General features: G+C 36.3%; 1 protein-coding gene across 2 annotated transcripts; it reads right to left on the bottom strand.

Annotated features, from left to right (window-relative positions):
* Positions 1 to 56: 56 nt before the first annotated feature.
* On the bottom strand, positions 57 to 25,251 carry LOC104212200 (homeobox protein knotted-1-like 6). Of its 2 annotated transcripts, XM_070160473.1 has the most exons (6): positions 25,227 to 25,251; positions 24,517 to 24,852; positions 23,998 to 24,117; positions 23,763 to 23,874; positions 1,860 to 2,086; positions 57 to 404 (listed from the first exon to the last, which is right to left on the bottom strand). In XM_070160473.1, the coding sequence occupies exons 2-6, from the start codon at positions 24,844 to 24,846 to the stop codon at positions 246 to 248; spliced, it is 948 nt and encodes a 315-aa protein (XP_070016574.1). In that variant the 5' UTR covers positions 24,847 to 24,852; positions 25,227 to 25,251; the 3' UTR covers positions 57 to 245. The 2 variants fall into 2 exon arrangements, with proteins under 2 accessions (XP_070016574.1, XP_009759718.1); XM_009761416.2 differs by lacking the exon at positions 25,227 to 25,251 and having other exon boundaries at positions 24,517 to 25,049.
* Positions 25,252 to 27,759: the final 2,508 nt, after the last annotated feature.

The raw sequence follows: 27,759 nt of genomic DNA, 5'->3' as shown, positions 1-27,759 counted from the left end.
ATATGAGCAAGACTCATGTTATCAAAAAAAAAAAAAAAAAAAAAAAAAGCAGGCATTTTCTGATATTGGGTAAGCATTGTAGCAGTTAGCTTGAATATTTACATGAAGCTGAATTCAACATTAATCTCTACCATTATTTGTATAGAGACTGGATTAATCAGTATTAGCAAAATATAATCTTTCTTTTTCTAGTAATTATCCAAAAATATATATATGTAAAGAGAAATGAGGGATACAATGTCGACTCAATCATCTGAGAAGAATTGGCCACTAAGATTATCCATAACAGCTAACTGCATATTCTCTGATGGTTTCCAATGTCTCTTCCTTTGGTTTATAAACCAATTGTTGATCTGCTTCGGATCTAGTCCCGTTGATTCTGCTAGTGAATTTTTATCTCCTTCCTATATAAAATCAGCCACATAATTATATATATATTGGAAAAAAAAATGAATTGGTCCAACCCATCCTCTTGAGGGTTTAATTAGCAAGAATAATATACACTACTAGAAATTCGGCAAAAACCGACCAAGAAAAACCAACCAACTTTGTTGGTCAAAAAACCGGCCAAAAACCGATCAATGTTGGTCGGTTTTTCAAAATATTTTAATTTTTTTTTTTATGAAACCGACCAACTTTGGTCGGTTTTCTTTGGCGCAAAAATACGGGAAACTATTTTCGAGTCCCGCAAAATTTATTTTTCAAGAAACCGACCAACTTTGGTCGGTTTTTGCAATTAAAATAAATAAAAATTAATATTAAAAAAACCAACCAACTTTGGTCAGTAATTTTATTTTTTAATAAAACCGACCATCTTTGGTCGGTTATTTTCGTGCGAAAATACAATTAAAGAGTATTAAAAAAATAAGACAATCTTAAAACAAAATGCACCAATGATCTAGTGGTAGAATAGTATCATGTAGCAGTACACACCCCGATTCGATTCCCATATGATGAATCTTTTGATTAAATAATTAAAATATTAACCAACTTTGGTCGGGTTTTTTTTTTTTGCAATATTTTATTTTTAATTTAATTGACCGACCAACATTGGTCGGTAATTTCCAACCAACTTTGGTCGGTATATTAAAACGACCATCAAAATAGTCCAAGCATATTTGGTTGTGTTTTGGTCGGTAATTATCCATAACCAACCAATGTTGGTCGGTTTTTTTGGTCGGTATTTACCGAATTTTTAATAGTGATAAGGGTTTTATCAGAAACAACAAAACGAAACTTAAAAAAAAAAGTGAGTGAAATTACCAATGAATTAAAATTTGTCGATGAGAGACTAGCCAAACTACTGTCTGTACTCGTTTATTTTCTAAACTCATTAGACTTATTAGGTTGATATGTTGAAGAAAAAGTCTATGCCACGAAGGAATAGTGAAAATATGATCTAATAACATGATATAGTATTTTCAGTTATAAAGATTAGCTTTGCATGCTTATCAAGGGCATGTTATCAATTACCAACATAACTAGGATTTAAGTTAGACAAATTAAAGAATTTTTTCATTATCGATAGTTTAACCTGAAATAGCCGGATACATTATTTTTACCAGGTTATCAATTAATGCATGTCTATCATAAAAACTTACTTGTAATTGATTTAATAGTAACCTAATTGTGTAATTATCTTTTTAAATTATCAGTGTATAAATGTTAAACTCGTAGAATTACGAGAAAAGCAGTTTGATACTATGTTGCTCGGACTTCCTAAAATTGTTGGTGCACCTATGTCAAATCCTCAAAAAATACACTATATTTAGAGCATGCATTTTTAAAGATACCGAAGAACAAGAACAAAAAGGCATTAATGTAAATGTAAAAGATGGATATAAATAAGAAGTACAAACCGTAGGGTAAGGCCATCTATAGTGGTCATTCCACCATGCAAGTAACATTTGCCTTGCCTCTTTTGGTAGCTTTCCTTTCTTCTTTTTCTTTGAGAACTCCAATTTTAGACTACTTAGGTGACTCCCAAACTTACGTAGGAGTCTGCCCTTTAGTTCATTATCCTCACTTCTCTGTCCTTCTACCTCCCCACAACTCAACTCTTCATCTGATGATACACCACCATCATCTGCAACAATCAAATGCACAATTAACTACATATTAGATCAGGATGGACTTTGTTAGTTGTATACAGGAGCAGAATTAGAGTTTAAGGTACGGGTTCAGGTGAACTTAGTAATTTTGGTTCAAGTTCTGTATTGATCTTAGAAAATTCATTTAATATACAAAAATAAATTATTTAAAACGTATAAATTTGAATTTAATAAAATTCCGAACCTATAAGCATCAAATCAATGGCTCCGCCTCTGGTTATATAAGCTCTTCACACATCCTAACGGACTTTGTTAAAGTTCATTTCGTTTTGCGCAAAACAAATAAGAGAAAATCTTTCCTAAGAGTTTATACATTCATGTGTTAACTAATCATTTATCTAGTTCTAGTCAAAAGCATAAGGATACAATGCACACGCCGGCACGCAAAGACAGAAAAGAGATGCGTTCAAAAAAGTTCTCAAACTTGTTTTTGTAACATCTTGCACTCACACACGAGATAAAAGAAAACTAAATGAAGCAGTACTCTTCTCTTTTACGTCCTATGAGAGAATCCCAAAAGAGATGAAATATAATTTATATAAGGGGAGTGGAAACCTCTCTCTTATAAGCTGTAAGGACTATTGGAAAAACATAATACTACTAGATTACTCTCAAAATATGTGTGATTTTCTTAGTTCATGTATTCAAGAGATTATGTAAGGAGCATATATAGTTTAGAAATAAATTATGATATATCTACTAAACGAGGTACTTGTTAGGATACTACTTCTTAATAACACCTATATACTATAGCTATTTTATACAAATGAACTTGAGAGAAGTAAATTGTATTGGTCAAAATCTGACCATTGTGGTCAAGCTGACCAACATCCCGCCCAGGCGGCAAGGCAGCGAAAGACAACATGGTCTAATCCACATCCAGCACTCTCGATACCCGTCGAGTCAGAAGAAACAACGTTTAAAGGACGACCAAGGCAGACATAGTGTGATAGAGCGTCGAACCGAGTGAATAGCAAAGGTCCCATGACTATATATAATAGGGGAAAACCTTCGATTGGGGGGCTTCCTTCCATCCTCTCTCCTGAGTTCTCTCCTTGTAATCTTCATAATAAAGAAGAAAGGAGTAATCTCCAGAAAAACATGTAAAACTACCTCTCTCATTGATTAATGGGAGCCACGATGAAAAGTCTCAATAAGACCGATTACCTCTATTTTATCTCGTATACTATTCTTTCAATTAGCTCATTGATCTAAAATTTATTATGTCTAACTAAGATTTACCCTTTCATTTTCATTAATTGATTTGTCCAAAAATGTTCCAATATTTTTTGAGTCAAACAATTTGGCTCCCGTTTGTGGGAATTTCTTAGTGAAATTTCCTAGTCTCTTCCAGATCAAAGACAAAAAACACAATTAACCACCGGAAAAAGCGCCAAGGCAAAACTCAACCCACGCGGGACAAAGGCACAGCATAGAAGGGGAAGCAGAGTCGAATAGAGTCACCGAATTTAGAAATCCTCGCCCCATCAACCATCAAAATGCCAAACAAAACGAGCAACGTTACAAACCTGCTCTCATTCACCGGTTCATCGGATGGGGGTAAGGAAAGTATCATTTTAACTCACCTTCTGCTCTTCGCTCAAGCAGGAACACAAATGTCGCGCGGGCGAGCGAGCAAAGAAACATCTCAATTAAAGAATGAGAAACCACTACAAGACTACCGAAATATCGCCCGCCAATGGCATCTTCAGGCCGGAAGGCTGGAATCAGGCAAAGAAACTCCAATATGGGCACAAAATGAACATAAGCGAAACAGTAACGTTTCATACTCTCTGACATTATGCCTTCTGATGCAGACAATATCAAGCAAATTATGACTCCCTTCGAGGATGCCCGACTCTCCAAAAACTGGGACTGACGATGAGGTACTATTTAGTCAAGTTCGAAATAACGCCCTTTAAGGCCAAGGGCCTTCGCCAAAAGGAAGAATTCAGCCTTGATCGAACGACGGCATGTTGCTATAATACCATTTAAGGCCAAGGGCCTTCGCCAAAAAGAAGAGTTCGACCTCGATCGAATGACGACGCGTTAACACCCTTTAAGGCCAAGGGCCTTCGCCAAAAAGAAGAGTTTGACCTTGATCGAACAACGACGGGCTATTATTTCGATAAGTTCTAAATAACACTCTTTAAGGCCAAGGGCCTTCGCCAAAAAAGTAGAATTCGACCTCGATCGAGCGATGACGGGTTACTATTTCAAAAAGTTCGAAATAACATCTTTTAAGGTCCAGGGCCTTTGCCAAAAAGAAGAATTCGACCTCGAACGACGACATGTTACTATTTCGAAAAGTTCGAAATAACACCCTTTAAGGCCAAGGGCCTTTGCCAAAAAGAAGAATTCGACCTCGATCGAACGGCGACATGTTACTATTTCGACAAGTTCGAAATAACACCCTTTTAAGGCCAAGGGTCATCGCCAAAAAGAAGAATTCCACCTCGATCGAACGGCGACAAGTTTCTATTTCGACAAGTTCGAAATAACACCCTTTAAGACCAAGGGTCTTCACCAAAAAGAAGAGTTCGACCTCGATTGAACGACGACGGGTTACTATATCAATAAGTTTGAAATAACACCCTATAAGGCCAAGGACCTTCGCCAAAAAATAAGAATTCGACCTCGATCGAACGATGACGGGTTACTATTTTGATAAGTTCGAAATAATATCCTGTAAGGCCAAGGGCCTTCGCCAAAAGGAAGAGTTCGACCTCGACCGTACGACGACAGGTTACTATTTCGATAATTTCTAAATAACACCCTTTAAGACCAAGGGCCTTCGCCAAAAAGAAGAATTCGACCTCGATCGAATGGCGACGGGTTACTCTTTCGATAAGTTCGAAATAACACTCTTTAAGGCCAAGGGCCTTTGCCAAAAAGAAGAATTCGTCCTCCATCGAACGACGATGGGTTACTATTTCGCTAAGTTCGAAATAACACCCTTTAAGGCCAAGGGCCTTCGCCAAAAGGAAAATTTCGATCTCGACTGAACGACAATGGGTTACTATTTCGATAAGTTCGAAATAACGCCCTTTAAGGCCAAGGGCCTTCGCCAAAAAGAAGAGTTCGACCTCGATCAAACAATGACGGTTTGATATTTCGACAAAAGTTCGAAATCACACCCCAAGGCACCCCCAAGGACATGAGCCATCACCAAAGAGAAAAGTTCAAAATATATATAAGGCCAAGGGCCGTCAGTGAACAAAAAGGGGAGGAAAGACCGGGATTTGCCATATGGGAGACTACCCCGCACCAAAATCATGAAAAGCGAAAACAAAGATAAAGTACAAGGAAAATGACAACGAAAAAATTCTTCTTTATACAGTCACCGTGCTAACGGTCGCAAATTACACATGGCCCAAGCCAACAATAAAAAAAGAGAAAAGAAGAAAAGAAGAAAGGAACAACGACAACCGACAATGAATAAAAGAAACAGACTAAGACAACATTCTTTCACTCGGCGTCATCACCGCCACCATCATCGCCATCAACTCCAGGGAGCTCTCCCTCATCATTCGCGCCCTCTTCGGCCTCCAGAGTCGCAGAGTCATAACCACAGTTGACACGAGCCTTTCACGCTTTTGCTCGTGCTCCTTCATATGCGGCCTCAGTAACATTGCCCGCCTCCCACAGGCTCTTGTATATATCCCGCTAAGCTTCAGCATGAACCTAAAGCTCGTGTAAGCGGTGGGGAACAGCGGCGGAGGAAGACTCAATCTATGCCAATATTCTCTACCTCAAGAGCAGCGACCCGATCTCCTAAGGTCGAAGTTTCCCGGTCGATCTCACCAATACGCTCCTCAAGCCTCGCCTCTATTAGCGTTGTCGTCGCTCTCTCCGACTCCTGCTCAAACTGGAGGACGCGGATAGTGTTTTCTAAGGTCGCCGCCCTTGCTGAAGCCGCAGACTAGGCACTCTCGATACTCTGTAGTCCGGCGACATTTCTCTCCAACTCGGCTATCTTTCCCATCCACTCTGCACTCATCGCCTCGACCTTCACAAGATTTTTGTCCATTTCGGCTTGCATTGACCTCAGTCTCCCCTGAAGATAATCATACTCTGCTGCCACCCCCTTTCCCACCTCGAGCTCCTCATCCTTCGCGCGAAGCTGCTCTTCGAGCACATTGTTCCTGCGAATGGCCTCCATCAACTGCTGGTCTCTCTTATCCAATTCCTCACCTAGGGATCGAGTACCGGGATTCTCCCTCAGTCACTCGTGCATCTCACGACACTTATTGCGATAGCATCGATACTTTTCCAATATCTTCAAGAAAAGCTTGGCCCGAATGTCGGCCCTGCGCACTCTCCACTTCCACTATGTACGTCTGAAAAACGAGAATATGGGTTAAAGCCATATCAACAAGAAAACTGAGAGAAGTATAAAAGAAAAGTGCAACGTACTCTCAAGCCCATAGCGGCCACCTCATTCATCAAATCGACATCAGGAACGTTTTGGAGAGCCTCGTTCTCGGCAGCAGAACACAAAATGTCGAATTGTGGCACCAGATCCTACGTGTCCCCCAGGAGATTAACATCCGAAGAAATCTCAAAAATACGAGACGACCCTCCCTCACTAACCACCTAGTGGGTAATACCCTCCTCAAACATCCTCACATCATTAGGATCGAGGTCCGAATCAGATTCATAATCGTCGACCACAACGCCTATTCCCCTTTCAGTTGCTGAGGAGGAAGCACGACCAGGTACGGAGGATGAGGGTACATCTGAAACCACAACGGCAGCCTCAGAAATCTGGCCCCCTATCAGGGCAGGTTGCTGATCAACAATAGCAGCAGGAATCTCCGTCGATGGGGCAGATACGACGGTTGTCTCCATCTTTATGGGTGGAGCGGTGTCAACCCCCGTCCCAGATTCTGTCAAGGGAGAGTCGTCCAGGTGAATTACAGTCAAAGGAGCTGCCTCGAATTCCACTCGCCGACTCTTAGACGGCCTTTCTTCTTCCTCAGCACGGGAAGATTCATCCGTCAGACGAGCGACACGAGTCGGGACCTCAATCTGAGAAGTGGCCTCCGCAGGAATAACCACAGCCGCCGCTTGACTGAAGCAGCCCTCAACGAAGGCCGGGCGGTAGGTGCGAGGAGACGATGACGGCTGACGAAAAGCTAATGAAGGAGCCCTCGCTCCCCGCACTCTCCCCGGCATCGACAAAACCGCACATAAGTAACTGAGTAAAAAGAGAGGAAAAATAGCAAGCTGAAACGACATTTGACCTGTGAGGGGCCTGCGTCCAAATTTCTCATAAAAGGCCGACCATGTGCAAACCCCCACCTATGGGGAAGGATGGCACTCACCCACTCGCGGATACCCTCAACAGATGGAGGGGGCAATTTCTCAGCTACAAAGACAATGGGGTTTAGTACTGTAATAGAAAGCGGTCGGGCATCTCAACGACTAAAAAATAAAACATAAGAAACTTACATGCAAAGTTCCACTTCTCAGGGAACCTCATTGGATCCGCCACAATATGCTCAGTCCGCACATAGAAATAATTCTCATAGAAACGACGGTTACTCCTGTCGTCCATTTTCACCACCAGACTCTTCGACCCTCGAGGACGCATATGGATCATCATGGTGCGGATAAGTTGAGGGGCGAAGATATTGAGCATGTGATCCAAAGTGATCTCACGACCGACGAGTTCCGCGAACTTGAGCAACATAAGAAACAGCTTGTACAGGTACGGCGGAAGCTGGGCGGGGCAGACCTTGTAAAAACGGCAGAAATCTATCACCAGTAGGAGGAGAGGAAGTGTGTACCCGATAAGAAAGGGGTAGGCATAGAACACGCAGTACTCGGGGCGGTCAAAATGGACTATGTCATTCCCTACCGTCGGTCGCATGTCAACGTAACTGGGGATTCCCCACCTAGATTTCAACTCGGGAATATCTTCTTCTCTCATAATGGAGGGGACAGGTTCCAGCTCCACCCCGGCGCAACTGCTGAAGTCGGTCAATTTTATCCCAGGACGAGGCAAAATCTCAACTACCGACGGGACCTCCTCGTCTTCCACCACTTCTGCCCCTCCAATGGCATGAGCAACATTTTCCAATGCCGGAATTATGACAGGGAGATCGGTGCGAGAGGAATCACCAGCCATTTTGTCAAGATGATGCGGCAAAAAGACAACGGAAAGAAAGGATGACAGTTTTCAATTAACTAAGGGCAAACGATAACTCGGAGTATCAGGAAGAAAGTATATCTGCAGAATTCTTTCAAGCAAAAGGCAAAGAAGTGTGTCAATCGAATGATGCGTTCCTTCTATTTATAAGAGACATAAATCCCCCAAGCAGGAAACCCAAGAGTCGCCATCGAATCTGATAGGGCACGAAACATTTCGGTTCCCCAGGAATGTGTGTCATAATGGCGGCAGCCACGAAACAACGCTTTAATGTCAAACGACGTTTCGGTTCTGAAACAACCGCAACGATCCAAGGATATCGAAAGAACGCCCTCATCCCACTTGAAACCTAAAAAGCATAACCAAGGAACAAGTAGTCAGATTTCTCTCGAATTCGTAGCAATCATGATCCGTCTGCCTGGCCCGACAGGAGACGACCCCGACAGACGGAGGGACTAACTGTATTGGTCAAAATCTGACTGTTGTGGTTAAGCTGACCAACATCCAGCCTAGGCGGCAAAGCAGCGAAAGACAACATGGTCTACTCCACATCTAGCACTCTCGATACCCGTCGAGTTAGAAGAAACAACGTTTAAAGGACGACCAAGGCAGACATAGTGTAAGAGAGCGTCGGACCGAGTGAATAGCAAAGGTCCCATGACTATATATAATACGGGAAAACCTTCGATCGGGGGGCTTCCTTCCATCCTCTCTCCTGAGTTTTCTCCTTGTAATCTTCATAATAAAGAAGAAAGGAGTAATCTCCAGAAAAACATGTAAAACTACCTCTCCCATTGATTAATGGGAGCTACAATGAAGAGTTTCAATAAGATCGATTACCTATATTTTATCTCGTATATTATTCTTTCAATTAGCTCATTGATCTGAAATTTATTATGTCTAACTAAAATTTACCCTTTCATTTTCTTTAATTGATTTGTCCAAAAAGGTTCCAATATCTTTTGAGTCAAACATAAATAAAGAAACATTCCTCCACTTATCGATCATGAGAATTTGACTGATTAAGAATACTCCTCTTTCCCAAATTACCCAACAAAAAAGACAGAAATAAACAGATAATTATCTTTGAAATTTTCTTTATTACTCAATGGAAGATAGAAGGTTAAAAAATTAATCTAGACGAGCTAAGTGCATTTATATATTCTCGTTCATTTTCTTAATTGAAAATAATTGGAAGTGAAGGTGGGAAAAAGGAATGAGGTTCATACTCATACTGACTTGAGCACATATTCTAGTTCAAGTCTGGCTGCTTCACAAAAATTTCAGATGAAGCAGTTATTTTATGGAAGTCCAGAAAAAGACTTCACTTAAGAAGAGGTAGCTTGAACAAAAGCTTATTAGAAAACATCGATAAATCAGAACGTCAGAAGTACCAGTGAATATACTAAAAGGAACAAATATAGAATTCTAGTTCAGGTTGTGTAAAAAAATAAAATAAAAAAATTATCACCCTGGAGACTACATATCAAGATGCTAGAAAGATAAAGAGGTATCTTGCTCGGACTCTCCAAAATATTGCCGCACCTCGTGTTGGATCCTCCAAAATGCATCCCTTTTGAAGGATTCGACACACTCCCAACGGCATTTTTGAAGAATCCAAACAACATAAGATAAGAGGCCTCAATGATAAAGGAAAATTTTGCTAGCATTGCAAATGATAATAATTTCATTTTTCTGGAAGCCAATATTACTAACATGAGTATATCTCCCATCCTGTTACATGTGATTTAAGATTTGTTTTTACCTAGTAGTATAAAAGTATATACAATCTCAAGTATATATCAGATCGAGATTAATGTTTTTATCAGAGTGAGGCTGGGAGAAATTATACCTTACTCTTTAAGCTTTTACATGAAATAGATACGCACTTCAATATCGTATTAGAGTTGCACGAAACCTAAGTTTAAGTCTTAGCACTATCATCATCAAAATAAAAATAAAAAATCCATGTTTGGTTTATGAAAATGAATTTAGTCCTCACATGTTACAAAGAACTTTTACGTATTTTGAGTAATTAAATAGCACGAGAAGAGACATATTAAAAATATAATTAAATTAATAAAAATGTACTATCTTTTAACAATTTAAGCTTTTACATGAAGTGATATGATCACACATTTAATATAAATGATTAGAGAAATAAAGGAGGAATCTGACTAGCTATTCTAGGAACCATGAAAACATAAAGGGGTCGCTTGATAGGGTGTATAAAAATAGTATTGAATATGGTGTATTAGTAATGCTGGCATTAATAATACCAGAATTAATTATGCTAAGATTATTTCTTATTGACTGTTTGGTTTGGTACATTGAAGGTTTTGAAAGGGCAATTTTGTCTTTATACATGTTTATCCATATATTATAGAATATGATATTGCTAATACCGTTTGCAATGTATAAGAGTAGTACCAAATAGGGAGCATACTAATACAATTATTAGCTATACATAGGTTATGAAAAGTACAAGGTAGCAAATAAGGGGTTAATGATATCAAAGCTAATACACGTATTTTCCCCCCAATACATCTTACCAAACGAGTAACGACCCCAAAGTGTATACCATTAAAATAAGAATTCTAAATTCTATGCAATAAAAATACAAAAAATATTTACACTATTAAACGATCTATCTATCTCTCTCTCTCTCTCTATATATATATATATATAATTGTGGGAATGAGAAATGTGATGTGGCATGTCTCAAATACTAGGAATTATATTTATCTAATTTCTCGATTTTTTGGGAATTTCCTCTCATTTCAATACAATACTCGCCTCTTTCTTTATTTTATTTATTATAAGAATCACAACAGTCAACTTCTTCCATAACTGCCTAGACTAAAATCAATAGTTATATCAATTAAGGATCAAAAAATAAATGTCGCTTCAGTCTTCTCTGAACGCCACTCTATAGTCTATATTGTATCTTTTCCCCTTCCCAATAATTAACAGTTACTACTATTAATATGTACTAATGTTAGCCCGTTTGAAATTCTACCAAAAAAAGCATATGCATGGACTATATTGCTCCCTCTTTCATTCACATTGAGTCAAGATGGGGAACGACGCTCATTGGAGTTTCTATGGGAGGCTGACAAATTCATAGTTTTCTTCGTTCTTTTACTCACAAATTCAAGTGGTGTGCATCTGTTTCTTTGTTATTCCCAGTATGTTTTGTGAAGTTGCTCCAAATGTTGTTGTACTATTTATCTTGTGAATACCAGGTAAAAATTTTAATAAATGTCACTGAGTTATTTCCTTGAAATTGTCCCATCAGGTTGCCCATTCTTTTTCTGCTCTAATTTTGATTTTTGCATATTATGCAATCAACCTGGATGTTGTAAATGTTTTAAACCATTTTTCATTCTTTAATGGTATCCGAAGGCTCCAAAGCGGAGAAGAAATCAACGGAGACGAAAGAAGTGAAATTAACGTATAAAAAGACAATTGCCAGTTTGTAATACTCCTGGCCTTCCGTTGTTATATTAATTGTGAGATAGGTGATTGGTATTTAGAAGCATCTTTAGTAATTCTTTTATTTCAAACATAATTATTGTTTATTTACTTTGTTAGTATTTCTTTTGTGTGAGATCATTGCATCCGTTTTAATTCTTTAAGCTTTTTAAAAATTTTGGTGTGCTTTTCATTTGATATGTTTGAATTATAGTTTTTCTTCCTTTAAAGATGGATAACTATGTTTTAGAAGATGTATATATAATTAACGGCAATATAAAATTAAACCAAGTTACATAGTAATATATTATTTTGAGTTATGTAAATTTCTACCATGAAGATCAGCAAAGTAAAATCATAATTTTGAATGTTTTTATTGATTTGATCTTCCTTTCGCCAATTTATGGAATAACCTTTGAGTTGGAAGTTTAATTGATTTATGGAATCTAATAGGAGGCCTGAGTGTTCTCTGAAGAAGGTGATCATAACTCCGTCTCATCTTCTAGCCATTTGCAATATATATAACTGCTTCATTGATGTCCTTATATATATATATATATATATTATAACTTACGTAAACTTCTTGCACTAGCCTATTTGCAGTACACAATTGATTCATAACTTGGTTACTGACGCCTATAAATAATGGCAAAGCTTAAATTTTCACTAAGAGATATCAAAATATAAAAATTAAACACTCGAATAAGTTAAGGGGATTCTATATATAGTTACTGTGTGTGTGTGTATATTACATTTTGTCCCTCCGTATGTTAATCATTCAAGGCTTCGTGTAAGAGTTAAATAGAATTCTCTTACATAAATACAACAAAGAAATGATGATTTTATCTAATTTATATTTTTGATTTTTACAGAGTTTTCTCAAATTTTATCATTTTTATAACCGCGCGAAGCGCGCCAAATTTACTAGTTAAGTAAATAAAATGAAATCTCGTGATAGCATGAAATGTTTCGGGCCATGACATGTTGAGTCGTTTCAAAGAATCGGAGTGACAACAACAACAAGACGTATATCAATTTTTTGTGTATATATGGATGGTACCCATGAATTCTTCCACACCCACGTAGAATTTGCTAATATTGGTACTCCCTCCGTTTCATATTAAATGAGGTAGTTTAACTTGGCACGGAGTTTAAGAAAAAAAAAAAAAGACTTTAGGAATTTGTGGTCTTAAAAGCTTAAGGAGTAAAAAATTTGTGGGGCCATGACATTTGTGTGGCTATAAAAGCTTCTCATTAAGGGTAAATGGGTAAAATGAAAGAGTTTAAAGTTGAATTATTTCCAAATTTAGAAATGTGTCATTTATTTTGGAATGGATGAAATGTTTCAGGCCATGACATGTTGAGTCGTTTCAAAGTGAGAACTGAAAGAAAGGATACTGCAATAAGTCTAATTGGAGTGACAACAACAACAAGACGTATATCAATTTTTTGTGTATATATGGATGGTACCCATGAACTCTTCCACACCCACCTAGAATTTGCTAATATTGGGACTCCCTCCGTTTCATATTAAATGAGGTACTTTTGTTTTTAGTCTGTTCCAAAATAAATGACACATTTCTAAATTTGAAAATAATTCAACTTTAAACTCTTTCATTTTACTCATTTACTCTTAATGAGAAGCTTTTATAGCCACACAAATGTCATGTCCTCACAAATTTTTTACCCCTTAAGCTTTTAAGACCACAAGTTCCTAAAGTCTTCTTTTTTTCTTAAACTCCGTGCCGAATCAAACTACCTCATTTAATATGAAACGGAAGAAGTAGTATTTTATAATCGGGGGAGTATTAGATATTTATTTAGTTTTTGGAAGCTATAGTGTGAAATAATTCTTTCTTTATTAAACATTTGTGGAGTACTATTTAGTATTTTAGGGTACAAAGAACTAACTAAGAATAATTACAAATATTACAATTGATATTTAAGAGTTAAAGTAAAAAGTGCAGACATGAGTCAAAACTTTCTCTCTCTAGAATGAAATTTTCTCTCAGCTAACGCTAAACATGGGTAGGAAATCGAAGGCTGGAGCGAGAGGGCAAAGCAATCAAATGGCAAATTCAGATCAAAATCAAGGAAATCAAGGAGGAAAAGGTATTCCGAGGACAGAAGATTCGAAGAAAGCAAGGAATTTGAATGCAATTACTAGAATAGTTCCACTAAACTTCGAGCGAGTATCAGCAATGTCAACACCAATGGTAACACCAGTGAGGACACAATCTGAAAATATGCAGGGGAGTGATGCATGTAGGAAATCGTGGGCTGATAAGGTGGAGGACGAAGCAATTGAACTTGAATCACAAAGTGAGACACAAGCTCAAGGATCTAGATCGTGGAGCAAAGTTGTGGCTACTGTTCCATTGGAGGAAGGTGAGGATCTTAAACGAGAATCACCTATTAACAGTAATGTGAAAATAACACTGGAAGATATCCATGAGGAGGTAGAATAAAAACTGGTGTAGTATGCTATGTGTTGGGATCTAATCCACCACAAAATGTCATGGAAGGGTATTTTAATAGAATTTGGGGAAAACTGGGAATTGATCTAGTAGCACAAGTACAAAGAGGTGTGTTTCTGGTCAGATTTCATACAACTGAGAGCAGAACTAAAGTAGTAGAAGAAGGAGTCCAGATGTTTGATAGAAAGCCAGTAATAGTTAAACCTTGGCAGCCGGATATAGAACTGAAAAAGGAGATAATAGATAACATACCAGTTTGGATTAGACTACCAGGGCTGAATGTGAAGTACTGGGGAAAACAGGCTTTAGCAAAAATAGCGGGGCTGGTAGGAAACCCATTGAAGACAGACAAAGCAACTACTATGAAGGAGAGAATGACATGCTAGAATACTGGTGGAAGTACCAATCAATAAGGTATTTCCAGACACAGTAATGTTTGAAAATGAGCATGGCCACATTGTGGAACAAGAGGTGGAGTTTGAATGGAAGCCAATACTTTGTACTAAATGCAAAAACCATGGACATGATCTGAAGGAGTGCATGAAATATATAAGGGAAGAGATAAACAATAGAGCCCAGGAAAAGAAGGAAGAAACACAACAGGGAATAGAGAAGAATAATAAAGGAGAACAGCCAGAAACAACCAAAGAAAAGGGGCAAAGATATAGGTGTTGAAGAGAGGTTTCAACAAAGGGCAGGGAAACAACTGATGGGGAAGCAAAGACGGGATGACAACTATTACAGAAGAAGGTATGCAAGGAGAGGGATAGTGATCATAGAACCTCAAATAAATACAGGAAACTCATTTGCAACATTAGAAGAACAAAGTAATAGAAAGGAAGGGATAGCTAAACCTTCCAGCCCTGGAGGAGGTGAAGCTGAGGGAGGACCTGGACATGGGAAGGGTGGGGGACACCTCAACCCTAATAGATAGTATTGGTTTTTGGAATGCCAGAGGCCTAAACAAGCTAGATAAGCAGAAAGAAATGAATCTGTTTATCCACAACTTGAGAGTAGGCTTGTTTGGGTTTCTGGAAACAAAGATAAAAAGAGCTAAGGCACACAAAGCTTCTTTTTATCTTTGTTAAGGCTGGTCGTTTATTACAAATTTAGACAAGCATCCAAATGGTAGGATTTGGATGCTGTGGAAACCTCAGCTATATGAGGTGGATATCAGAGAAGTTACAGAACAAATGATTCACAGTACAGTAAAACATAGGGGGATTGGATTGACTTTTAATGTTACCATGGTGTATGGCTTCAATGAACAAGCAGCAAGGAGGAAACTATGGGAAGACATCAATCAAATAGGGGTCAAAATGGATGGACCATGGGCTGTAATGGGAGACTTTAACTGTGTGCTAAGCAAGGAGGAAAGAATAGGAAGCAAGGTAACTATGGCCGAACTAGAGACTTTAGACAATGCATAGAAGGTTGTGGTTTGAAGGAGCTGAGGTCCTCATGAGCCTTCTTCATATGGAATAATAAACAAGGTGGAGACAGCAGAGTATACAGCAGGATAGATAGAGTGTTGGTTAATAATGAATGGGTGACTGAATTGCCTACATCAGAGGTGCATTTCATGAATGAAGGCATCTATGATCACTGTCTAGCAATTATAAACTGAGAAGGAAGGAATGCAGGGGGAAAAGACAGTTCAGATATATCAACATGTGGAGTGTGATCCCAGAATTCCAAACAAGAGTTCAAGAAGTTTGGGAAAAAGAAATACAAGGCACACAGATGTACAAATTGGTAGGCAAGCTGCATAGAACTAAAAGCATACTGCAAAGATTAAACAAAGAAAGATTCTCATATGTGGAGAAAAGGGCTGAAACAACAATGGCCAAACTAACAGAATGTCAAGGAAAGATTCAAAAAGATCCTAAGAATGTTGAATTAATTAAAGAGGAATGCAGATGGATGAAAGAGAGTATCAGATGGAAGGCTGCTAAAGAGCAGTTCTTAAGACAAAAAAGCAAGATACAATGGATAAGACAGGGGGATCAAAATACAAAATACTTCCACGAAGTAATAAAAGCAAGAAAAAATACAAATAGGATATTCTCAATTAAAGATGCAAAAGGGAATATGATAACAGATGTTGAGGGGATAACAGATGCCGTTATAAAATTTTACAAGGAGTTGCTGGGAGAAAGCAAAGGAGATAGGCAAAATGTACGTAGCAATCTTGTAAGGAAAGGGCATGTGGTCCAACAAAAACAAAGGGAACAACTAGAAGCTCCAGTTACAGAAAAGGAAATTAAGGCAGCATTATGGTCAATTGCAGGAGACAAGTCCGTAGGACCTGATGGCTATGGATCTCAATTCTATAAGGACTGCTGGTCAGTGGTAAAGCAAGATGTCATTGAAAGTGTCAAGGAGTTCTTCAACACATCAAAAATGCTCAGGATAATCAATAAAACAACTTTGACTCTCATCCCAAAAAACAATCATGCAGCTGAAGTAGGTGACTATAGACCTATTGCATGCTGCAATACAGTCTATAAAATAATTTCAAAGGTGTTGTGTGACAGGTTAAGAGGAGTCCTGCCATCAATAATAGTTAAGAACCAAAGTGCATTTGTGGAAGGTAGAAGCATAGTGCAGAACATCCTAATATGTCAAGATCTGGTGAAATTGTATAACAGGAAGAAATCAACAAGCAGTTGTTTGATAAAAAATTATCTAAAAAAGGCATACGATTCTGTAGAATGGGGATTTATGGAAGAAATGCTGCATGCACTAAACTTTCCTCCCAAATTCATCAAATGGACTATGGTTTGCATCTCAACAACTCAATACTCGATTGCTATAAATGGAGGATTATATGGATGTATTAAGGGGAGAAGGGGTTTGAGACAGGGTGATCCTATATCACCTCTCCTGTTTGTAATATGTATGGAGTACTTCACAAGAATAATGCAATGGGTAGCCACATTAGATGGATTTGCATTTCACACAAAAAGCAAAGAACTGAAGCTAAACCACCTATGCTTTGCAGATGATGTCTTATTGTTTTGCAAAGGTGAGTACACCAGCATTATGCTTATGTTGAGAGGGCTACAAACATTTTCAGAAGCATCTGGGCTGAGCACTAATGCAGGGAAATCAAATGTATATAATGCAAACATGGATAGACTGTTTAGAAGGAATATGTGAAATCACTGGCTACAAACAGGGGAAATTACCATTCAAATACTTGGGGGTGCTCATAGCTGCAAGGAAACTAAATGCAGGAGACTGTGAAATGTTGGTGGACAAACTTAGTGCAAGAATACACTCATGGGGATCGAGAAACCTATCATATGCAGGTAGGGTCCAGTTGATCAACTCAGTGCTAATAAACATTCACTCATATTGGGCTGTTATTTTTATCCTACCAAAGAAGGTTCTTAAGGACATCATTGCAATATGCAGAAACTACCTATAGGCTGGAAAAGGCATATCAAATAAGGTGACACTAGTTGCATGGGACCTTGTGTGTAGACCTAAAAGAGAAGGAGGATTGGGAATAAGGGAGTGCATCATATAGAATGAATCTGCTATAGCAAAGTATGTCTGGCACATAGCAAATAAAGAAGACACATTGTGGGTCAAATGGATCAATCATATATACCTGAAAGGAGAAGACTGGTGGCAATATAATCCTTCCCAATACAGTAGCTGGTATTGGAGGAAAATATGCTCTATACGAGATATATATGTTGCAGGTTATACAGGAAATGGATGGCAAGCAAGTACATGATAATACACAATCAAGAGTGGATACCACTGGAGAAAAAGGAAGACTGAAACAATGGGCTTGGAGCAGAGAAGTGTGGAATAAAATGAACATCCCTAAGCATAGCTTCATCTGCTGGCTTGCAATGAAAAGGAAACTACTGACAAAGGATAGAACACTGAGAATGAAAATAACAGAAGATAGTGATTGTATGTTATGTGAAGGAAATACCGAAACAATGGATCACCTATACTTTGAATGCACATTCTCTAAGATGTGCTTAGCTGAAGTTTGCAAATGGCTGGGTATGAATATAAAGAACACTGAGGTGACAGGGATATGGAGAAGGATGGCAAGAATAGCACAAGGGAGAATAGGTAGAGCATTCACAATGTCAGCACTGGCAGCAGTCATCTACCACATATGGAGAGCTAGGAATGAAGCAGTATGGATGAAAAGAGTGCCAAGACCACAAGCAATATTGGAGCAGATACAATACACATGCAAAAACAGGTGCATGGAAGCTGTACAGAAGAAGAAGAAGAAGAACAAGAAAGGAATAAGCTGGATAGAGTCACTATATAGCTAGATAGAAAAGAAATGTATAGTAACAGTCCATGAAAATGAAAGTATAGATGAGATAGAGGAAAGTTAGTAAGGATAGAATAGAAATAGCGGAAGAATGATGAAAAATATATATGTTTGGTTTGGGATGATGAATAAAAATTTATTTTCCACCAAAAAAAAGTGCAGACAGAAATTACTAAACAAAATGCCCAATGAAACTTTGGGCAAAGGGTCAACTTGAGATCCTGCTCAGACCATACATTTATATTACTCCCACTTTTTTATTTTTAAATATAGGTTCAATATATACAACATACCAAAAATATTATGAAACTTAATACGATTTTAAACACATTTTATAATTAAAAGATGACATCATTAGAAATTTTAAATAGTATATTAGAATTAAATAGATTTAATATAATAAAAAGTGTTGATCTTGTTGTTACAGGTAAAGAAATACCGTTATATAAAATAAAACAAAAAATAAATAGAACTACTAATAGAAAGAGCATAAAATCGATAATATAAAAGAAAGAAGTGTTAGTTGCGGGACCCACAAATAATAGAAAGATATGGGAGCAAAGAGACATTGGGGAGCACAAAGGCCCATGACTCGACACTGACCCACTAAGATTTGACATCCACTATGCTGCAGTTGCAAATGGCAGCAGCAGCTGCTGCTTTCAGTCTCAGTGGGTTTTCGAGAAGTTTTATTATGTGTCTCGTGCGATTGATACAACTGGTTTTTTTTGTCTTACAAATTTGTGAATCTCGATCTTATACTTTTGGGTCCATAAAATTGTGAGACAAAAAAGTTACCTCATACAACTAGTATCAGTTGTATGAGACACAAAATAAAATTTTCCGTGAATTTTTCAATATAAGAAAAGAATGTACTAAATGGATATAGTATACTGATTAATGAGATGAATATTCAGTAGAGATTAGAGTTCAAATCAAAATTGAGATTAAAAAAATATCATTAATTTTTTAACTGTCAAAACTATAATAGGCAAAGTTATTTGGTAAAGGTAGAAGGTATATCACCGCGAGTAAAAAAAATTAAAAAAATAAAGTAGGTGTTGCATATAGATAGAGAGAGAGTAAATAGTGACAGAAAATTGTGTCCGTGTGCAAGTGTTTGATAGGAGTAGTACTTAGATGGATAAAGAAAGAAGAAAAGAAAAGAGTTAGGATTGGCAGCGGAAAGCGCGGGAGTCCATGTGATTAAGTATTTAGACCACCCGCTCTACACGGGCTTTCTCTCCATTAAAGTTTTTCTTCATTGGTCCTACCCTTTTTATATCACTTCCCAACCCCACCTTACTCTTCTATTTCTGTTTTTCGTTAATATCTCAACTTTGCTATGGGTGACATTTATTTATTTTTCCTTACAAGGTAGGTGTCAAAGATGTGCAGCCACATGGACTATTACACTATATACTTTTTATCTTCTACCAACACATATACTGAATAAGTTTTATTAGCAAATAAAAAGATTTTAATTACTCACATATTTATTGTCTATCTTATAATCATGACATGATTTTTTTTATTGATTTTGGAATGGTTATGGAAACCAATTCCGAGGCCATAAGAAAGTTAGAAATATGTTTGGAAAATAGATAGACACGTGCATAAAGAAAAAAATATATTCCATTTATTGTTTCGAAAAACAAGTATACAACTTAAATTAACAAACTTTGTATGTCACAGGCGGTAGAATGATGCTTTGATGTTGGATCGATCATGATGAAATGGATGCAGAATTCATTTCTCATCATGAATATTACTTGGGGGATCATAGAAAAAAAATGAATGCTGAATTCTAATTGGACTTAAAAAAACGTAGGAAAAGTCTACAATTTCCCTTTGAAGAACCGAATACAAAGGGAGATAGTTTAGGTGAGAACAAAGGGAGACATGACAAAGATAAAGAGGAATTCTACGAAGTGACCTTCGATCTCGTGTAGCTTAAAAAATAAAATCATTAGAGAGGAAACTTTGCCCTAAAACAGAAATCTTTGTTAACCTAAGTAAGAGTCGCACGAATAAAATTGCCATCAAAAATCACGACCAAAAAGAAATAGACGGACCTTCTAGTAATATATTCCATATAATCCTCTAAGAAACAAGATTGATTTCAACACAAATAGAACGTCACTATAACAATTATTACGCCACAATCACAAGCATATTTAAATTTGGATATATGAATCGTTATTGTCTATGTGAGGATTCATTATAAGTTGAGTAGTGTATCCGCCACATCAATGACACTAGAAATTTATACGACCTTTATATATATATATATATATAAATATATATATAAAATAAGAGGAGTATATCATTAATTTAATGTAGAAATCACATGTATTACGCTTACATCTCAAGCATCAAGACCATAATACAGGTAGCTAAACATAAACATTAAATTCTCAAAAATCATACAGCATGCATCAACTTGAACATGAAGTAAAGCCACAAAGATAGCAAAGCAGACCACAAAGAAAAGCAGCAGCCATATGGAAAACAGCATCCAGCAGTTATCAGTTAAACATGTTTAATGCAATCTAAGCACGTGAACGAACATATGCAGTCATACAGCACTTCCACTAAAAGTGATCTTGATTGGAAATTAAACAAAAGTTTTATTATCAGCTGAACTGGCAAGTTAAAAATTAAGGCACACGAGGCCAGATTAATAAATTATATGTATACTTGTATAGATAGCCAAGCATCACTGAAAAGTTAAGTTGTACTTTGCAACAAAAAATAATTATAGTTGTCAAACACAAAGAATTTATATATCTACTTCACACATTAATTGATTGATTAACTTTTTTTCCACCTTAAGACTGCCATTTTTTGCCATTCTTTAGTGTAAGGCTGCTGCCCTCTACAGATCAAATGCCATTTGCCTCAACTCAAACCTTTTGTGGAAGTAGACAATGATAGCTTCTAATGGGTGGAGAAGCATAAAATAACATAACTTTATCCTATTTAATTAGTTCAATATATTACTCTAAGTCTTAAGTCCAGAACAAAGTGAAAGATTTTTGTAAAACAGCATTAAAAAAACAAGTTCCAATTGTACTTGGCATGTATAGTTAAGGCTGCCAGGCTAGGACAGAAGATCATGAGAGTTAGATCAAAGAGAAAGAATTGAACAAAAGATCAATGTTGTCACGTGACACGTTAGTTAAGATTCCTGATTTTAATCTCTTACGATAAGAACAAAGGGTGATAGTAAATCATTAGGCTGAATTCTTAGAAGAGTTTTCTTCCAAAAAAAGATAACTTTAACTGCACACCAATGAGAAATCAAACACTTCCCAATGAGTCTGCCAAAAACACATGCTATAATATCGGAACTTGAAACTAACAAAGAAAATAAAAAACATTTAAGGCTTTGAAGGCCAGAACATCAATTTATTTATTTTTAAAAACGAAATTGAAATCGGATCTTTCATAGAATACTAGGAAAACAAGAGGAACTACAGCAATTACTTGTGGAGAAAAGAAAAGGGTTGAGCTAATATTGGACATCCTTTTGCAAAAGACCAATTAACTGCAGTTCCACATGCAATGCACATTCGGAGAATACATGCGACATTGTAGACTGTACTCAACATATGAGAAAGTAAAGGCCAAGCAACATCATTGTACTTCAATCCAAGTTAATCATAAGTAATATATTTTTAAATGCGATAATATTTTTAAAAAATTCGAGCAACATAGATTAAAAGTATAGTCATGAAGATGAAGGTAAATAATGCTACAATTATAACTACCTTGATCAAGAATATCTTGCAATGAAAATATAAATCCGAGAGGAAACTGAAAATTGTGTTATTACCAAATTCTATGCTCTATCATATGCGTGAGCCAGCTCCCCGCAACAAAACTAGTCCAACTACAAGAATTATAAACCCTATTCATACTACATGATAGGAAGTTAGCTGATTATATTTTCTATCTATATTTTAAGATATTACCCCGTGTCTTCTCCTTTTTAATGTAATACTCTCATTAGTTTGTAGGAATAGAAATTACAGGCATGTTCCATATTTAAGGTCAGGATAACTCACGCTTGGTTTTTACACCAAATCAATCAACTTAACTTTAGCAACTAAAAGTCAATGTGAGATGACACACCATTGAATCAATGGTTAAGTAACGAATGCATACATAATAGACATGATTGTTTCCATGGATCAGCACATTGATCAAACAGAAGAATGGCAATTGCAATATGTTCCATAAGTTGCAAAATCTTTCTTGATTTAACAGGAAACTAAACAATTCTAAGATATATTTGCTACAGACAAAAACCCTTAAAACTCCAATCATACTAGTACCATAGTTACATAAATACCCAAAATATATAGTTACGGTCAGCAACAAATGTCCTCCCTATAATCAGCAGTGAATCTAGGAAAGCAAGGCTAGGGTAGATAGATATAGAGGACATATGTCACTGTTCTTGAAATAATGTTATAGCCTACTATAGCATGTCACCTCAGTCTGTGATACGTCAAAATCAGAATCTCTGAGCTAAAGTGGTTTAAATGCAAAAAAAGAAGAAAATTTCTCTGACACCAAACAAAAGGCAAGAGAGACAAGTGAAACACCACAAAACAATATGAGTAAAACTAGGATGAAAGGTCCCAGTTGCACTAAAACAGATCTAACCCTGAGGAAAAATATGGCTAGCTCTTTACTAAGTTAGCTATAGTATTTTGTATTCAGTGAATTACATGCAACAAAATAAGCAAAATTTCCAAAATCATATACTCAGCCACACATAAGGCAAGAAGCTCTCACTCATACATATCATTATTTTTATTTCTGACACCTTTTTGGTCATTTTTTGGAGCTCTATGCTATATTATTATCGCGTCCACCTAAGTGCTTTTTAATTGTTCTTTTCCTTAATTTGCAGTAACACAAGAAATAAGTACGACAACTATAGCTCAAGGAAAATACTACTGTGATTTTGAGGCTGATAGTCAAGTGGTACTGGTAGATTAGTTTGCAACATATGTGTTTTCACAATTCTCATACTTTAATTTATTCATCATTCGTGTAAAAGAATTTCATTCGGAAGGGAAAAAAACAAGGAAAAGAGACGAAAAGAAATAGTTGCGGGCAAATTGGTAAGTACGCCATCATCATCGAAATAAATAAATAAATAAAACATGTAGTTGCAGCATGTGAAAGAGAAAGAGAACACGTAGTATTGGACTAACCTTTGCAAAGATTGCTGAGTTGCAATTCAATCTTGCTGAGGAACGTAGTTGCTTCATCGAAAGGCCTAGACAGATCCGACTTATACTTCACCAATATATCACAGTACGTTTCCTATTTTTCACATATAATAAGCATATATGATCAAAATTTCAAACAAACTGTTCCCAGCAAGAAAAGTCAATAACAGCTAGTAACAATTATAAATTCTACAAACAGAAAGAATTAAGAACTAACCATAAACTCGTCGAGTTCAGGATCAGCTCCTATGCATATGGAAGTAGCGTTTGCTTTACGAAAGTCATTTTGTTGCCTTATCTCTTCTAGTACAGTAGCTATATCTGGTGGTGCTCCTACCTGAAAAATAAACGACCATTGAAACCTAGTCAGAACCTAAAGCCTAAATAATTATTACAAGTACTGGAAAAAAAAAGGAAAATTAAAAGAAGAAGATAAGATCGATATCCAAATTTGCAGAAGCTAAAGATTTCGAAAGCCATAACCCTCTTCGTAAAGAAAAGCAAATCACAAAGTTTCGGAAACTTTTGAAAAAACATATCTCTAAGAAGTGATGATGAAAATATATTTAGGTTAAACAGTCAGTGGGAGATGTACTGTTTAAATAAAATTCAGTCTTTTAATTCAAATCATAGAAATAGATGTGAAAACACTTAAAATTACTATATTGTTTTGGAAAACACTCGGAACTTTAAACAATACAGATTAAAAGCTTGTATATATGAGTAGTGTTTTAACCTTTTGGCAATCAATATAAGCGCGGAGCAATTTAGGATAATAAGGATGGGAGACGATTTTAGCCTTGATAATATTTGAAGCATCTTCATCATCATCTTCAGTATCATCGCGTCTGCTACAGCTGCCTCTAATTTGATGATTTTCAGAATTAGCAGCTTCCGATGATAATTGAACATCATCGGATCCAAACATCATAGGAGGAGTAGTCAAGGTGTTGTAGTTGTGGTAAGTCATGTTGTACTCAGTTTCCATAATTAAATTCTCCGGTGACATCAACGCCTTGTCCGCGTATTCACTTGTTGAATGGAAACCATACATTTCTTCATCCATATCACTCTTCAAAACCAAAGTTATGTGAATTAGTAAAGAAATAATCAAAATACTAATTTTATTTTTATAAAAGATGTTATTGGGTTGGAAGAAGAGAGCTGGTGGTTCTGTTTGCTATTTGAAGTGGGGTATTCTTTATTTACTATTTTAATGGAGGAAAAAAATTAAAGGAGAAGAGGAAAAGTAGGGAAGGCCGAAGAAGAGGTTCCAAGACTAGTGTGGGCAAGACCAAGATAGGTCCCATACTTGTTAGAGATAGCGAATCTAACATTTGGGTTAGTCCGATCTTACGCCTGCAAAAGTGTGCAATATTGAAAAGAAAATAAATAAAAAGAATATAAGGTAGAACATTTAAAGCATAAAATTACTTCTATTTTTACCAATTACTCATTAAGTTGTTTGTTCTGATGTTCACTTCTTGACCCGTTGAGCATATTCAGTGTGCTCCAAGCTTCGTTCTTCCACTTGTTAAATTAGCTAAGTTTGGACATAGATTTGGTTGAACCATAAAGAAATAGTTTTAAAGTTGTGTTGAAAAATAATTTTTGAAAGTTGAAGTTGTATTTGGATATGTATTTTATTTGAATAAAAAAGTTGAAGTTTTGTGAGCAGAAGAAAAATATTCACCCAAAACTAGCCTAAACCAGTTTTTGGGAACTTGAAATTTTTCAAAAACTAATCATATTCTATGAACAAATAATATTTTTTAAAAAATTTAAAAAACAAAATTACCAAAATTTATGACCAAACGGGAACTAAATTTATTTACTCTAGTTCATGCGCTTTAACCTCATAAATACACTAAGTATTAGATCTACCCTAACCTGTGAGGGTTGTTAAAAAATTAGAGTTAGTCAAGAAACCAAAGAGAAATCATTTGTCAAAATAAATTCTAGCACAGAATCATATTGTACATAAATATGTCAGAGATATATAATGTGACCTCCATATGGGATGGCAGACCGACTGAGGACGGGTTAAGCAAGGTTGACAAATTTCTAGGCTGGGAAGCTTTTTAACTATATCTTTGGCAACTTTTACAACGGAATAACAAGTGAATAATTTTATAAAATATAATAGAAGTTCACATAATATGCATGCGTTTGGGGTCGATAATGGCATAGTCCAACGAACTCATTGAGATTTTTATAACTGGACCAACAAAAAAATGAAGCACACATATGAAGAGGCATATTGTAGAGTTAAATAAAATTAGTAAAACAGTCCTCTCACTATTGTTAGAATTTTTAGATGATAGAAATCTTTCTTTATATATATATATATATATATATATATATATATATATATATATATATAGCCAATAGGTGCTATATATACAATTATCATAAGATAATATGGCCATTCTTAGTGCTTTTTCCATGTGTATTATCCAAATTCTAGTTATTTTATTCTTTATTACCTTCTGTTTCGTTTCACAAGCAACCAAACGGCCATGATCAAGTAGTCCACGCAGAGTCAAAGCCATCGTCTTTTAATGCCAAAAATGCCCTCAAGAACGTGTCTCTTGCAGTCTCGCTCCATACTCAAATCCACATGGTCCTGTTGTCTAAAAATTGGTCAAATTTGACCCCGAAACAAGTTCATACTGTATTTACATTTTTTTTTTCTTGCTTGATAGGCTAGATTTACCATATTTAAAAGAAGCTTATATACTCTTAGATGCAAGTTGGTTAAAATGAGTAAAAATAAAAAGTTGAGCTAATTGTTAAAAACAGAGAACCTCGTATAAGAAGTGAAATAATTCAGACACAAGTTTGATAGAAAAGATCAACAAAATTTAGTGGGAGATGGAGTATCTTAAATAATATAACGGATCTAGCAAGTATTTGATGAAATAACCGGGAGAAGTATAAGTAAATCCGAATACTACCGTCATATTAAAAATACAATTGGCATATAATATTACATGAAAGTGGAAGGTTAGAACATAAAGAAATTCGGATATGACGTCAGATGGTAAAAAGCTGGAACATAGATGTTGGGAAGAGTGTTTGAAGAACTAAATTTAAAGAGAAAGGTGCGACAATAATCACTTGTAAAGAGTATGATAAGGATATTTAATCAGACAATTCAGATTAGTGATGTTATAGGAATAACTTTACTAAATAATAGAAAAGAACCTTGATCCGTTTATATAAGTCTAATCTTAAGATTTAGGAAGAGCAAATTTTTAAGAAAAATGATGCCTTAAAGGGAATCAAACTTTAGGAGCTACTGCATTCCTGTATGGTGTACAGTGTCTGAAGGGGAGATCACAAATTTTATTATTTAATCAAGAGAGAAAAAGGTTCTCATGTACTTTGTAATTAGAAGATCGAAAAGGCTAAATATACCGCTATACTATTAGAAAAGGTTTAAATGTCTCCTTCGTTATACTTTGAGTTTAAATATATCCTTGTCGTTATACTATTAGTTCAAATGTACTACTTTTCAGTTAAGTTTGTCCAAGGTGGATGCCACATGGCTTGCCAACTCAGTGCCCCGGCCCTAACCCATTTTACCCCTCCTTTCTATTTTTTTTCCACTACTAAAATTTTCTTCTCCTCCACCACTATTGCCACCATTACTGCTACCATAAAAAATATTGTATTTTAAATTTTAGTCTTTTATATATGAATTAGAGGCGCTGAGGTGGCGTACTATGTGGCATCTACCTCATCAAATATCAGTGCCACGTAGGATTGGATGTCCACCTTAGACAAACTTAACAAAAGAAGGGTATCTTTGAATAGAGTTAGTCGAGTTGTAAACCTTTGTAATAGAGTTATGACAAAGTGGCTTGTAATAGATTTGTTACAAGTTAGTGAGGGATTAAGAGGTTGATTCCTAGGTTACAATAGGTTGTAATCTGAAGTTTGCTCGGTAGTAAAATTGAAATCCTACAAGGGTAGG

The sequence above is a fragment of the Nicotiana sylvestris genome, chromosome 10 (assembly GCF_000393655.2).
Source record: "Nicotiana sylvestris chromosome 10, ASM39365v2, whole genome shotgun sequence".
Classification (NCBI taxonomy): domain Eukaryota; kingdom Viridiplantae; phylum Streptophyta; class Magnoliopsida; order Solanales; family Solanaceae; genus Nicotiana; species Nicotiana sylvestris.
The sequence above is the reverse complement of the archived record's forward strand: the minus strand, read 5'-3'. Positions and strand labels throughout refer to the sequence as shown.

Excerpts from the sequence above, each read along its gene's own strand:
- LOC104212200 (XM_070160473.1), bottom strand. The coding sequence starts at position 24,846 with ATGGATGAAGAAATGTATGGTTTCCATTCAACAAGTGAATACGCGGAC. Across the intron at positions 2,087-23,762 it reads ACTCAGCAATCTTTGCAAAG|ATGATGGTGGTGTATCATCA; the intron begins GTTAGTCCAATA and ends TGATTGTTGCAG. Across the intron at positions 405-1,859 it reads ATAGATGGCCTTACCCTACG|GAAGGAGATAAAAATTCACT; the intron begins GTTTGTACTTCT and ends GATTTTATATAG.